Source organism: Leopardus geoffroyi, chromosome C1, assembly GCF_018350155.1.
Source record: "Leopardus geoffroyi isolate Oge1 chromosome C1, O.geoffroyi_Oge1_pat1.0, whole genome shotgun sequence".
Taxonomy (NCBI): Eukaryota; Metazoa; Chordata; class Mammalia; order Carnivora; family Felidae; genus Leopardus; species Leopardus geoffroyi.
Window position 1 is genome coordinate 170,403,739 of NC_059328.1, and position 16,599 is coordinate 170,420,337.

Here is a 16,599-nt window from a genome sequence, read left to right on the forward strand (position 1 = left end):
TTTTATGTGATTCTACATAAGCATAAGCCATCATTATTCAAAATGGTATTATTTGCAGATTTTGAATCATCTGCTTTCACTAAGTGTGAATTTAAAAGCAATGCTTTAAAAAGAAATCTCTTTGGGATGAAATGAAGAAAAAGGCACCAGAGCTAGGTAAAATGCTGCCAAACTTGTGTGTACATGATACCTGGGTGTGATAATCCACAGATAACTCCCATCTGTTATTTCTTAATTTACCCTCAGCTGTTTCAATAACATGATATTGTTCATCATTTCTCAATCTTTTCAAAATATTTCTTCTTCCTTTTTTTAAACTCACACCATTGCAGTTATGTAATAGAACATTAACTATTCTCTCAACTAGGCAACTTTATTTGTCGAGTTTCTCTAAGAGTAGATGAAAAATATTAACTATAGATAAGTTTCTTAGGGTCAGACTATCTTCCAGATAACAAAAATAATAGAAGTAAAGGACAAAAAAAAAACTAAAGTAAAGTGAATCTCATTAAAATAAAGGAGACATATTTGGAGAAAATTTAGAGAAACTGAAATGTGTACCTTGGAACACTAATTTCTGTAGATATAAATAAGCATTATATAGAAATAGAATAAATTGGGGGAAATATTGGGCCAAGCAAACTTCAGTTTTACTGCAAAAAAATATTTAATATGACTTGCAAATTTCTAACAGGAGAATGAGTATGACAGGCAGTATTTCCCAAACTTATTTTATGCTTCTGTTTGGAGTATCTCAGGGGAATGGTCTTCCTTGAGCTCAGGAGTTTAGAAGTTCAATTCATCAGATTTGTCAGTTTTAACAACAAACCAGATGGGTGACAGCACATATTCATAAAATGACTGCAGTATGGCCCTTGACTCACTAGTGCTAACCACTTGAAGCCACACATCCTCAACTCTCTGCTAGCTAATCAGGAGTTCTCCTTATGCCCCAAATTCTCCCAAACACTTCATGAACTTTTGTAATCTCCTGGCTTTGCTCAAGCTATACCACCTTATTAATATCCTTCTCTTGTTCCACTTTCTTGTCAAAATCATACAAACCTTCAATGTTTATCATCAAATGTTTCTCCCTCTCTGTCTCAGTACTTCATATGTGCTTCTCCTTGGGATAGTAGTTCTCAAACTTGGCCATACATTCAAGGTATCTAAAGAATTATAAAAAACACTGATCCCTGGGTCTCACCCACTGATTTTGATATAATAAGTCTGAGATACAACCTGGGCATTGGGATTTTTTTTTAAATTCCCCAGTGATTGTAAGATACAGGCAATGCTGAAAACCATTGGTTTGGAGTTCATGGTAGTTTGTCTCTGTACTTTATAAACCTATGTAGATTCTAAAAAAAGGGTTTAAGTTTTTTAAAGGAGAAATATAACCCCCTTCATTTTCATAGGTCTCCTGTACCCATAAACATTTTTTAATGAAAACTAGAAGTTCTAATTTGGCTTATATTTTCAATAATGATGCTAAAATTATGAAAACGTTGTCTAAACTACTCTGTTCCTCCATTCCTATTCAGGTAAATTGTATCATTAAGGAAAGTGGCTCCCATATCTAGCTATGAATCAACATAAATGGGAGAGCATGTGGAAACACATATATCAAAGCTTTCTAGTCCCAGACCTACTAAAGCAGAATATCTGAGTTAAGGTTTGAGAAGCTTGTTTTGTTTTTGTTTTGTAAGCTGCAATTGTAATGTCAATAACAAACAGATCCGTTTTGTGAATCACTGATTCAAAAGAGGAATTATGTAATTTGGCTTTTATGAAAGCATTTACTCATTATAGTGGTATTTGGAAGGGTTCAGTAATAGAAAATAATATCATGATTTTATAGTACAAAGAATAAATAATTTTTAAGAGACAATAATCATAAGTTCCTAGAGAATATGCATTATGGATGAGAATATGCATTATGAACACCAAATATGATCCAAATGCAAAAGGAAGCATTATTTTATTTTAGTATTTACAAGCCCTCCATTCCAGGTCATGGTTTTCGTGGAATTGGAATTGATTGCCCAAAATTATATAATTAATTATATTCAGTTTGTATTAAAATAACTAATTGTCTCAAGCCTGTTAGCATGACACTTGGTAAAAATTAATTCTCCAAAAGAAACTGAGAAAATATGGGCCATCATCATGGGCATAATAGCTCATGTTTTAAGCAATTAGTGAAACTTTCCTAATGTTTAACTTTTTAAAACTTTTTTTAACCAGGAATTTCAGGCACACTATAACTCTGATGTCAGGTGAAAAATATTTGACCCATCAACCACATGAGAGTCAATAGAACTTCACCGTTTTATTATATATATATATATATATATATATATATATATATATATATATATTTCCATCCCCAGATAACTTCAACAACATGAAATAAAAATTCAAATTATATGCTGTCTTTTCAACTGTCTGAATGAAGATGGACTATGGATGGAATAAAGGAAAGAAGAATCAGAAAAAAACACAAGAATTTTCAGAGAGCATTAATTGCATTAATTGACTCAATTATATATGCTTCTTTTTACTAATATTCTCCCACACCAACTCTGGGTTTGGCCCTGTGACTTTTTGACTTTTACAATGGGACAGAACAACTGACTCAATTCAGACTCAATCAGAGCCTTGAAAAAATGTGAATTTCTGTTTCCTCCATAGTTTCCTGTTGTTACTACGAAAAAAATATCCAGGCTAGTCTGCTAGGAAGATATGTGAGATACATGAAGGAAATTCAAGTCATGTAACCCAAGGTCCTCCTCGGTCAGCCAGTTCACAGCAAACCTATGATCTGGCTACAGATGCAGAAGAAAGCCCATTGAGATCACAGAACCACTCAGCTGATCTATAGACTCATGTCATTTTAAGCCCCTATGCTTTACGAAGATTTATAAATAGCAATCACTGATACAAATGTCTTCAGCATTTGAAAGACTGTCCCGTGAAAGAGTTTGGATCTTTCTTGGTCCAGTTCTACTAAGAGAGAAAAAAAAGTTTATATTGACCAAAAGACAGATTCCCATTTAAGAAAGTACTTTCTAACAAGTTATGGTTGTTCAAAGGTGGAATGGGCTACAGGCACTGAATTTGCTGATTCCGGAATAATTCAAGTTGGGGCTAACCCGAACGCATTTTATTCATTCAACAAGTTTGTTTCTTCATTTTTTTCTTTAATGCTACAAAATTATATACAGATTCTATAATCTGTATATTATAGTGCATTGTAGAGTATATTGGTTTTCTCATTCTCAATTAGTATTACAAACAAGAAACAAGCTACCCATCCTTATAGCAATCCTCTTGGATATGGCTGCCAGAATTTTCAGCCAAGACTTACTGGCCATCATTCACCCTGAAAATGGAGCAATCCCCATTATGTAGACCTAACTAAACAAATTATTAATTCTATCATTCATTAATTTCAAGGGTCACCAGTTAGCAATCTGTAGCTGGATTTTGTTTAGACTCACTGTTTTTAAAAATGTGAAACTAAATGTTTTCATTTCCTATCTACCATAGTTCCCAACACCTCCTATTTCATACATTCACAATACTGACTTAGTCTCTTTTTGAAGCCTATGCAAGTGCTTATTTGTCACACACATTCCACCAAAATTTATGGGAAATACAAAGATGAATTCAATATTAATTACAGCCTCAGAAATCCTACAGGTTTTTTTTTTAGGAGGGTTGACCTCCTTACTCAAGTAATTATAATAGGGATGAAGCGATATGTGCAGTAAAAGAAATCCAGATAAAATGACATGATATCTCTGAGTTAGAAAAAATTAGGTGCAGCTGAACTGAGCAGCATATACATAATTAGTGGGCACAGAAATTTGCAAGAGTCTCTTTTTTCTCTTTCATGTTGATCCACAAAAATATCATCACTGGAATAGCTATAACCATTTGGAATCTTCATTAGAGGAGATATCTAACAAACAGGTGGTCCCAGATTGTCACATTTCTCTACTTTCATCCAAATTTTGATTTAATTATATAACTTAAAAATGACTTTGACCTAGTAGGATTTTCCTTTCCTTCCTCAATTAGGACTCAAAAATTGCCACATTTGTACATTAAAGATACTGACATGCTGTTTTTCATTACTTGGTCTCCAAACAATTTGTTCCAAGCTCTTTGATCCTTGAAAATGTCAAATTAAATATTAATATTTTTAAAGCTGAAGTGGTGATTTTCATTATAAAAGCCCTTGACTTTCAATGCCTGTAAACAACAGGTTAATAAATACATAGTATTTTAATACCTGTCTTAACAAACAACTCTCCTAAAAATAATATCCTATGATGCTAAAGGCTGGAGTGACTACAAATGGTTACCAACTTATCTCAGAATTAGTGTTTCTCCATAACAAAAAAATATGGCTTTAATGGAGCAGTTTGGGATGTTATGAAGATGACAAATCTCAAAGTTTTATCATCTGCTTCTTCAAATGCACTGTGACTTGCTGCATTCACTTCCAGCATTTCTGGTTCAGGAAATGTTGGATTTTCCTCAAGCAGAGCTCATGGCCAAGTGACCTTAATCAAATACATAAATAAACGGAAGCTTTCCCATGAGAACTAACTATCACAATTATGTCATGTCCAGTCACAGAACTGAAGAGACTGGGTTTATAAATACTGCAGACCTCTTTAACTTATTCAATTTTGATAATCCTATAGGTCACCTTAATCTTATTACTATGATTTTTCATTGCTTTTAACCTAAACACTATATGTAATAGACTGATTATTCCAAATATAAAATTTTCCAAAACCATTAAATTATCTAGTATATCATTTAACCTGCATAACCTTTATTTTCTTATTTCAAGCATTACAAATCTTTGAAAAGCTACTTCTAAATCATGAACACAATGTCTAAGATAAACACAACTATCACCAAACTTCCCTAGGTTAGCAAACAAAATTTGTGTAGTTCCTGAGAGAGAGAAACTTTGTTGTGTTTTAATCTATTCTCTGTTCCTGGATCCATACCCAAATTATAAATTGTGGATTTACTACTTCTTTAAGGAATTGCTCTGAAGATTATATACCTGTAAACTTTATTAAAAATACACTAGGGGCACCTGGATGGTTCAGTTGATTAAGTGTCCAACTTTGGTTCAGGTCGTGATCTCACAGTTAGTGGGTTCAAGCCTCCCGTTGGGCTCTGTGCTGACAGCTCTGAGCCTTGAGCCTGCTTCGGATTCTGTGTCTTCCTCTCTCTCTCTGCCCCTCCCCTGCTTGCACTCTGTCTCTCTCTCTCTCTCTCTCAAAAATAAATAAACATTAAAATAAATAAATAAATAAATAAATAAATAAATAAATAAAATACACTAAAATTTTAATAAACAGCAGCTCTTAATATTAACATTAATAGCTACTGCTACTGCCACTGCTGCTGTTGCTGGTGATGGTAAGTTTATTGGAGGTAGCTTAAATTTGTGTTGATTATAGAGGAAGTAATACCAGCAGGAGTAAATTACTTATTGCCTGACTTTAAAATGTATAACAAATTATGGTTTATCTACTGGTGATGACCACTTAAAAATTAGAGCTATTGTTATCACAACTGAAAAAAAAGAAAAGGCAGAGTTATGTCTGATAACTTGCATGATAAACATTACCGTATGTCTTACACTCATATTTGTTTGTTGTTTTGCTTTATCTTTGTAGTCAGTCCATTTTAAAGATCAACTTGTGTCTGTTCATTGCCTTATAAATCATGCACTGACCTTTAACCAGCAGCAATAACATCCTGATGTAAACAATAAAAAACTAATTTTTAATAAACATGTCTATTATAAAATATAACTGTTCTTCTATTAACTAATGTTGTGCCTGATAGTGTCATAAATGGTAAATTCACTTCACTATGTCTATTTTCCAGAACTATTTTTCACTTTCATAGCAAGGGGAGAATAACTTAAACATAATTATTTTTTTCTATCAATTAACTGTCACATAAAAATCATCACTTATTTAAAAGAAAAGCCATTAAACTAAATTTCCAACATGTAACTATGTAACCATTGAGGGTAAATTCATCTTTTTCTCTTTTTTTAATAAACAAATTCATAATCACCTTTATTTTAGAGCCAAAAAATGTTAAAACATTTTCATAAATACAGAATTTTATTATATTTTGGATTTGATTTACATAGAACTTCTTCCTTTGAGGAAATTCATCCCATAAAAAAGGTATTTAGCATATTATACTACTTCATCAGCTCGTACTTAGTTTTATTCTATGCAATTATTTTTCACTCTGATGACTTGTACTAAATATATTCCTGTCTAAAGTATGTGTTTCTGGTGAGAGGAAGGTGTTAAAAAGAGGATTAAATTACAGAATATTATAAATACTTAAATATTAATGAGTAAAAATCCCAATGTCCAACAATGTATGACAATTACTTTAAATTTTAGAGTGCTTTGGTATTTTATATCTGTTCAGGTTTTTTGTTGTTCCCAAAACACCGAGGGGAATGGGTTCACGATGTCTGAATAACTTAATACTATCCAAACATTTTACCTAGAAAACTACCGTAAATCTGCAGTCAGTCAGGTATTCTGCCATGTCAACATGTAAAAATCTGAAATGCAGTGTATCCCTTGCATATTAGCAATTTCTGGTTTTGCGGTAACACTGATGTTCATGCACTGAACTTAAACATGGAAACAGAGGTGCTTCAGTGGCTCAGTCGGTTAAGCATCTGACTCTTGGTTTCGGCTCAGGTCATGACCTCAGGGGGTGAGATGGAGCCTGGCTTCTGGCTCCACGCTGGGTGTGGAGCCTGTTTGAGATCCTCTCTCCCTCTCTTCTGCCCCTCCCCCACTCATGTGCGCACTCGCACACATTCTTTCTCAAAAAAAAAGTGGAAACATAAAAATGATTACACTCCAAAAGGTGTAGCATTTTAAATATGTAACAGATATTTTATGCTATTCCTCTATAAAGCATAGATCACAACCTTGAAATTAGAAATCAGATATATCAATAGGTACTAACCATCCCCATTAGGTCCACAAAGAACATTAGGATCTGTCTTTCTTTTCCTGGGCTTTCTTATTTCATCTTTCTGCTTTCTCCATCTCTATGTGAAGAGAATATGCCTGCCAAAAGCACATTCAGAATTCCTCTGCTAACAGATACTTGTAAAAATAAGAATTTTGAAAAGGCATAAAGAGAAGAAACAGCATGTTCTAAATGCTGTGAAGATCTCAACACAATTTTCATTAGTCTCAGGCCCTGGCAGAAATCTGACTTGCACTTTAATGTCTCAGATACTGGATGCATAGACCAGTTCTCAAATCTAGGGCTGATGAACAATTATTTGCATATTTTGTTTGTGGCATTTTGGTGCTACTTCTAATGGAAAGTCACTACAAAAATAGCATCCATTTTGAACACTGAAGCAGTTCAATAGGTTGTTAGTTTCAAAGAATACTAAATAAGGCTTAACATGTAAGAAAAGTTTCAACTCAATTTATTTGTTTAATTCATTTTTTGCCTACCCACTTTAAGAAAAAATTTGAAGCAATAAATGGAAAACAATACACATATAATAGAATTTGATAAAACAAAATATCAAATCGAGTAGGAGATGATAATAACAAAAACCCAGACTTAGACTTCATGGTAATGGATTCATATAAGAAATGTTCTCACTGGTGCAATTTTATTAGGAGAAACAGATTTTTCTTGATATAAACGTTAAATGTTTATTTATCCCATGAGAATATAGAAAGTTCACTAAGCAATACGAATATGCAATAAGATGGAAGAATCTTCAGCAACTGTTTTGCTGGAGTTATATAAAGGTAATTGATTTGAAATATATTAGAAATTGATTAATCTATTTATATAAAGAAATAAATTATTATTACCAGAGATAAAACTCAGTGGTAACACAGAAAAAGAGGTTTTTTAAAGTCTAATACAATGTTTCTTTCTCTGTGGGATGCCTTTAATGTCAAGTGTTTATTCACATCTTGGATTTTAAGGTTCTGTATAATTTTATTTGCTAAGTACTGAGGAACAAACTTTGTGATGCATATTTAAAAGACATTAATATACATTCTGTGATAGTATTTCCTTCCTGGAAAATTATAAAATCTAAAGAATTTTTCTTGAGTAAAGGAAGAATCATTACTTTTCTGTACAGTTTCTGAGCTACAGGAACATCTACAGGCAGAACCACAAAGTGTGTTTGAGATGCACCATTTATATATTCTCAGGGCTGAGTGGTTAGTCTCACTGTTCCCAAGTTCCACATGATATGCATAAAAGAGATCCCATAAACCCACCTTGGCCATAAAATAAACTTTTCCTTTGTTCCTTGCCTCACAGACCTGGTGTGAAAATATATATCTAAAATTTCCACAAAAGACTTTTAAAACACAGATTTGCTAACTTAACTAGGTAAGACGATTCAGCGGAATCAACATTGCAGGAGACACATTCTTAGAGGCAAAATCTAAATAATACGTAAGATTTCTCCCAGTCTCCCCAGTAACACATCCAGCCATGGAATTTCAACATCTATCATCTGCTCTGACACCTCTCAACTAACTTTTTACATTTGGATGACTTTCCCTGTCTGAAATTTAGGGAGATTATGTTAATTAAAAATTCATGTTCATTCAGTCTCAAAAATTAAATTAAAAAATAAAATATTGCTATTCTCTATCAATTCACTAAGGTGTCAGAATTAGTCATCATTGAAAGCTGTCTTATTATAATTTTTCAGGACATTGTCACCTCCTTTTTGGCACCCATCATCTGCCTGTGCCATAGTTACCTAGGTGTATGCTAGATGACATGTCATGTGAAGGCAGTTACAATTTGTGTTTCGTTATCATGTCTGACCTTCCCAGTGCAGTCAGCCAGATCTAGAGACTTATAATCAATCAGAGAAGGTCAGGTGAATTGAAATAAGGCTGTGGATTCTGGGGTGCCTGCGTGGCTTAGTGAGTTAAGCATCTGACTTCAGCTCAGATCATGATCTCACAGTTCCTGGGTTTAAGCCCACACTGTTAGTGTGGAGCCTACTTGGGATTCTCTCTCTCTCCCTCTTTCTCTGCCTCTCCCCCACTCGCACTGTCTCTCTTTCTCAAAACAAACAAGCAAACAAAAAAAGCTGTGGGTTCAACTGCAGAAGAAAGTACTCTGTATATAAAATTTTGAATGGTGTCAATATGTCAGATATTTCCCCAAAAAATCCCAGACTGATCTCCCTTAATAACTAAAATTCTAAATGAAGTGTTTATAAAGTCAAAATATTATTTTCACAAAATTTCTGTTAAACTTATAACTAACACATATAAAAGAGTCTAGCACATATAAAAGGTAAGCACTAATTTGCTTACCAAGTGGATTGAGAACCAGTATGCAAATTCCTTAGGAAGTAGGGTACAAAGAAGTACATATTGAGAAGGAAAGGTCCAGTACATGGATCTGACCAAAAAAGCAGACTTGAGAAAGATGTCTCAATGTGAGAGCTGGACGGTTCAGTAATAGCCCAAGGAGACAAGGGTCCTGAGAAACGAGGCCAACAAGGAAAATGAAGTGGGGCATGGGATAAGGACATCAAATGCCAAAAACAATCTTAAACCACTTCCTAACTTGCTCAAAAGTACAACTCGCTATCAGAAAGCCAATGCTGTGTTTTACTGAAGAATATCCCACAAATTTCTCTGGGGAATTATATCTAGTCATTTGAATGCTTTATTAAGGCACTCTCCACCTCCCGTTTCCCTCATGACAATCATGTCCTGCGAAAAGCAAAGCCAACTGTCTGTGCCAATTGACCAATCAATTCCAGCCCGACATCTGGCCTTACCCTGTTTTCAGTCAGCAACCATTTCTGCACTTATTGAAACAGTTGACTGAGTGAAAGGAGGTCCTCTCTGGCAGCTATGTTTTCTCTTCTAAGTCACCAGGATCATGAAGCAATCATTTGAATTTAGCAAATTGTATTCTAATTATTCGGGTAAAGAATCTCAACATCTTTATATGAAAAAGAACAGAAGCACAGATGAGTTGCCATTCTCCTGTGAGTGGCACCTAAGCACAGAATTCAGCACGAGGGGATACAGGTTCACCATAACCAGTGGTGAAGTACCACCTGCTTCAATCGCAACAGCTTCCTGATGGGGTAACATAGTAAAGATACTGGCTAAGTGGATTTGACTTTATCCAACATAATCTTGCCTTCCTGAATTTCTGCAGGTGCCTTCTTTTAATGGTGCCTCAGTGGAGTTGAGTTTGGAATTATCCATACTACTGTCAGATCTTTTGAAGTCACACATGCACTTGGGAGAAAATAGATATTAATTACATAACACTGAGAGATTTTTTTTTCAGAAAATATGGCAGGTGGATTCAAATTCTGAGGGTCAGTTTGGATTTTTGGTGACTTATTGTCATCAGTGCATACAATGTACAAATGTATATTTGTGTAGACATAGATTATATTAAATCCACACATACATATTTAAATATCATTTATCTTCAAGAGAAGGCTGTAAAAGAGATTTGAGCTAGCATTTTTTAAGCTTTACAAAAGTATACTGTTGCTACTAATAATACTATAATAATGCTTTAATAAATGCATAAAATATGTGCCTTAAGGCCCACTCTTATGCATTATGTGACAGTCACAGAATGCCAGGAATTCCATCCATAAACTTCTATTATCCTGTAATTAATTCTAGATCAACAACCGGTGACTGTAACTTGACTTTAACATTTACTTTTACTAACATGTAGTATCTCTGCTCTGGTTAGGATATTATTTTGGAGGAAGTACAACATTGATAAATAATTAACTTCTTTTTTAAAATCTTCTATCTTAAGAGGCAGAAACTGTGTTGAATTTCTATCTTCTTTAATTTTTTTAAATTCCTAATTCTGAATTCTAAAGTACATAATAAATAACTAAAGAATCAAGGGTTAAGAAGTCAGTGAAGAAATTGCTGCTCTCTAGAGAGTGAGTCTCCCCCAAAATAAAACCTTAGCTCAATCTGTTACACTGTATCTACATATTTTCTGGCCACAAATTTCACCACAGTATAAAATTGTTCCTGTTGCCCTATTGTTTCCTAAACTGCAGAAAGACACTGCTGAACTAGGTGTAAAATGTACACTTTAGTATAGTAGCCATCAAGTTCAAATTTGTCTTCCCACATTACTGCAAAAAGGTATAGCATTTGCTGCACTAAAACACTATCTCTGAGTGCAATTAGTTGAAATAACCAAGCACAGTATTTCCAACTTAGAGGGCTGTGCAACCATTAGAAATAGCAAGGGATTGCATAATGTTGTAGAAGTTTTTCCAGTGCTATGTCATTCATGCGCTTGAATAGCTAATATGTTTTTTAAATAAATTTTGAGGAGTTGATAACAGTTTGTGCCCAGAGTTTCAGAAAATAGAAAATAAGACTCCTTGGGTATGCATGAAGTTAAACGTTAGACACACTGTACTGCTTTGCTGTAACTTAGTGCCAGAATTCCCAAGTTAAGGATGAAGAAGAGAAATTATTTTTCCTGACAACCCTGGAGCCAACTGGGGTGTAGCATTACTTACCTAAAGATGGGTCTTTGGAGATGTTTCTTCCTGATTGTGACATGGTCATCCATTTAAAGGTAAAAGTTTAACTTCTTCCTGGAAACCACTCCAGAAATCCAGGGAGGCAATGTAGAAGTCTATTGTGCTGCAAGGAGCCCAGAAGGAAAAAGTAGTTTCCTCTTTCTCTTTTTGGGTGCTGGGAGAAAACTTCCCTGCTCTCTGCCAGCTGAGCAGTGTGTCCATAGAGGCCACATAAGACAGGCACGTTGGGGCACTCCCCCACAGAGCAGGGTGTGCAAAAACCACCGACAGTCACGTTGATACAGGCAGGAGAAGCACACAGGACCCTCGGGAACAGAAGGAAACAAACAGACAACTTCCTACTCTAGTGGCACCCAGGTAGGAGCGCCCTGAGTTAGTGCAGCCAAGAGAGCAGTCCTTCCACATGCTGGTCAAGCTCTGGAAAGCTAAGTCCCTCCCTGTCTTTAAAACTGCCTGATATGAGGCTCAACTTTTTTCTTCAAAATAAAAGTTGTACAGCTGGTTCAGCAGTCCCATGTGAGTACCCTCTGGAAGTTTGTTCTGTTAAAATAAGAACTGTATACAAATTAATGAAGGAAGATGGGCTCAGACTGTGTGACTGGCTCTGCTTCAAACGATTATAATTATTTTACAATATTGCTTTTATTCACACTTTGAAGTGTGGAGACCGCTCGTGATTTTTGGCACTCATAGCCCAATAACCTACACTTGGCTGAAGTCAAAGTTACAATTTCAACTGATAGAAGCCCATGTGAAGCTGGCCAGAGCTACGAGAGTTAGAAAAACAAAAATTGCTCAATTCTATCAGTGACAATGTGCCCAGATGTCTGTACCCAGAGTAGCTTTCCAACTAAGTGAGGACACTGAAAAAAACATATGAAAACACATGCACACAAATACACACACACTTTTTTAAGGCCCCTAAACTCCCTGGGAACCTAAGGTGGTTTTTGTTTTGTTTTGTTTTTACTATGTGATCAAATTTGAATTTTAAAAATAAAAAGAAAGAAATGTAGGTATTAGAGAGAAGTTGTAAACCGCCAAAAATAAATGACATTAAAAATTGTTTTACTTGGAAGCCTTAGACTCACACTGCAGGAACTCCTGTTCTAGTCACAGATAAGATGAACCCTCACATTTTAATATAGTGTATTTTGGAGACATTTCTATATCTGAATTACTAACAAAATTCCTACTCAATCAATAGTGTCATGAGATTCCAGGCCAGAAGTTTGGTATGTAATAAAATAAACCATGATTAAAATGTTTTTAAAAAGCACATGTAATAAAAGGCAGGGGAAACTGAGAAACACTCGTGCCTCTAGTTGAATCATCAAATAAGGGTCAAATGACACAAAGGAGTTTATGACCTATATGGTCGCAATCTGAAGTTCTTAGCACTTTCTAAATACCTTCAGCGGGAGCAAGAGGTATTTTTTTGTTTCGTTTTGTTTTTGTTCTCTCAAAGGAAAGACAAAGAAGAAGAGAGTTACAAAGAAAGAAATCACTGATTACATGGAGCACAGTTCTAACACATACTTTTTTCTTTTTTTCATCTTTCTGATGATGTCAATCTGAGACAGAATTGAGCTAAAAATAATAAATGGGTTCTGGACCTAGTTCTATCATGAAAATGTGAGCCATTGTTGGAAAAATTCTTGACCTATCTGAGCCCAAGTTTTTGTACTTAGGAAGTTGCAATATTAATTGAATTCTATGTTCCTTTCCAGCTTTAATGGTGGTATCATGCTATCTATAAATATGATTAGTTTGCTTCTTGCGAAGGATCTAGCAAAGAAGTTATGATGCCTAGTACTCCAAAAATACATGCTTATATGTAAAGTTATAAGTAAAGAAGTCCTAAGTAAAAAGATAATTTTATATTGTATGTATCTCTGTAGATATTACATATTTACTTAAAGACATCTAAATCAATGTTCCCTTCACCATCAATAAGCATCCAATCATAAATTCACATGTGTGTGATACTGCAGTTAAATCTGGAGACCATCTATATGCAAACTAATATGCAGACCTTTGGAATAAATGCATTATTATAACCATGTGCCTTGGCTTTCTTTGTATAGGAAGGCACATAAGAAATAACATGCTACGCAGGTCTTCTGGAAGGATTTTTGTATTTATGGGTAGCAGACAATTTCTGTACTCATGGTTTATTTATAATACTATTAATTTAGCATAAATACTCCTGAGGGCCAACCCAAGAGAATAGTAAGCTCATCAACTTTTAAAATTAATTTTCATTTTGTCTACTTTTGAATTAGAAAGGTGAAATGATTTTTTCATTTACATGATGAAGGAACTCACCACAAATACTAGGAAACAGCCAGCCAAGGGACAGCTCAAAGGACAAGCCAAGTATGAAATCTAACTTGAGGCTCAAAGGTTTAATTATCAACTGCAGAATCTGACTGTTGTTAAATTAATTATAGGAAAATAATATTTTTGTTCCACATTAAGTTTATATTCTTTTTGCTCTTTAGCTACTAAGGTAGAAAGCTCAGCTTCCCATTTATATCAAGTGCCATTATTTAAACCCAATATAAAAACCTAAAGAGCCATGAGAAAATATTGGTAAGTTAAATATTCACCGGACACAAAGAAAAATATGTATTTCTTAAATATTTTTGTAAACTTTCTATCAAAGAGCATTTAAATTTAACACTGGGAGAAAAGTTTGCTTTATTAAGTTATTCAACTCTAATGTAGTATTCAATAAGATAAAAGGACTCCACTGTTGTTGCTCAAATTACAAATTATATTCCTTAAATGAACACAATTATACTGTTATATTTAAATAATAAAATACTAAAATTTATTATATCAATAACCAGGTCAACTCTCCTATAAAATAAACCAAATACAACTTATTATGAATATTTTTTCCCTGGGGGTAAGGATCAGAAATGTTGTTTATATTTTTCCTGTTATGGTAAACACTCTTTCAGTGTGACCTTGCCTAACACTTTCACCACACCTCCTGCTCTCACGTGTGCTCACTCTGTCTCTCTCACACACACAATTTCCCCCACTCAGCACTGTTACACACTGTCATAACAGGTGTTTAATAAATATTCCTTAAGTTAATTTGTTAAAATGTTCTGCTGAAACACACCAATGTATCCAACATAAGCCATGGTGTGTGACAAAAAACAGATTAGCTCCATGACTTTCCCAAACAAGTGAATATGAAATGTGTCATGGTATTTTGTGTTAAGCATCTTGGAAAATAAGTAAGATTTACTTTCCCTTATTTTTTTAATGTTTATTCATTTATTTATTTATTTATTTATTTATTTATTTATTTATTTATTTATTTTTTGAGAGACAGAGCATGTGAGCAGAGGAGGGGCAGAGAGAGAGGCAGAGAAAAAGAATCCCAAGCAGGCTCTGCACTGTCAGCACAGTTTTTTTTTTTTTTCATTGTAATTGTCTGTTCTATAGTAATAGCCTGTTCTATAGCTCTGCTTGTTATATGTAAGTGCCAAAAAGCATGCAATGATAGAAAAATTATGTAATACTAATGGCAGCCCAAGAACTGGAATATGAATGTGTCTACAGGTTATCACTTTACCATATAAGTCTAATCAAATATCAACCTGAAACAAAGTGTGCTTTTTTCTTACAGAGTTTCGTTAAATGCAATGTTGTAAGTTATATAGTTAAGTGAGTTTTAAATTAAGTGGAGAAGTGAGAAAGAAATGCAAGACAGAAAGGATCAAATGGCATTTTAGATTTTATCACTATATACATGTAATATCACTTAAATAAAAAAAAAATGATTCTTTCACTCTTGCCTCTCTGCTTTCCCTCCAGGTGAGCACTAGCCCTGTGTGTGATCGGAATGTCTCCTATACCTAATCTTTAGTTCAGTAGTTCTCAGTCCTATTTATTTTTGACACATCATACATGAAAGATGATATGTGAATATGATACTCTATCAGAAAAGTACTTAGATTTTGATGAAAACAAAAAAAGGAAAATGCAGGCACTGCCATAATTTTCCTTCGACATATAAATATGGAATCAGTAAAGTGAAACACCACTTGGTCAACCGTACCATGAGATAATAGAAGGGAAACTATTCTCAATGTGCCAACCATAAATCTACCCCTTTAGAACTGGGCAAAAAACTTTTGTGTGTAAGTGCACAAGACTGGTATCATTTAGAGATAACCCTAAGTTTAATGTATCCTTTTAAGGTAAGTCATTTGCAACCTTCAGCATTTTACTCATATTTTATAATAAATTTCCTGCTACAAGTTTTTACAACTGATTACAAAGCTTGTTCATAGGTGGTAGAGTTGGAATTTGAACTCAGATGTCTCCTTCTTGAGCCCAAGCTTACCCCTGCTGAGTAGGTTGTCACTTGGTGGGGACTCTGCCACTCAGGTTGCTTGGTTTTTTTCTGGGCTATCTTTCATATTCTTCCTGGGCTATATTTCATATTCTATTGAGAAAGAGAAGGAGGAATCGGCCACTCTAATGAGTGTCTATTCTCCTAATCCTCTACCCTATTGAAATTTCATTGCATTGCCCAGGTGTTCCCAATACTTGCAAAAGCAAGCCCTAGAGAGGGCTCAATGAATATGTTCTCCTAAAAATCAAATGGAAGCACTGTTCTATTACAAACAGCCCTGGACTAATGTCAAAGAACATATATTTTCACCCCAGGTCTAGCAGGGATTTTTCTCAACTCCCTGTATATCTGTTTCCTTAGCCATCAAACTATGAAGTTGGGTCTTATGATTTCAAAGATCCTTTCCAGCTCTAAATCTTTGTGACTCTATGATTGACCCTGTGATAACATGTCGAGTTATTTAAACTTGGTGTCCAAACAAGAATAAGCTCTATAGTGATTTTTACCTTTTCTTACCCCCAGTGAGACAATGCATATCACCAGAATACTTTTTCCTCCCCATAGT

At 34.5% G+C, this 16,599-nt stretch overlaps 1 protein-coding gene across 7 annotated transcripts in view; it reads right to left on the reverse strand.

Moving 5' to 3' along the window:
• PDE1A (phosphodiesterase 1A) overlaps positions 1–16,599 on the reverse strand; it is a 331,820-nt gene that overhangs the window by 230,295 nt on the left and 84,926 nt on the right. The window contains exon 1 of one of the 7 annotated variants that reach the window (XM_045480421.1): positions 11,630–12,176. The exons of 5 other annotated variants lie outside the window; for them this stretch is intronic. In XM_045480421.1, the coding sequence (XP_045336377.1) occupies positions 11,630–11,682 (53 nt within the window). In that variant the 5' untranslated portion in view covers positions 11,683–12,176. Of the gene's footprint in view, positions 1–11,629; positions 12,177–16,599 lie in introns of those variants that run through there. One more of the 7 variants, XM_045480422.1, reaches the window with a different exon arrangement.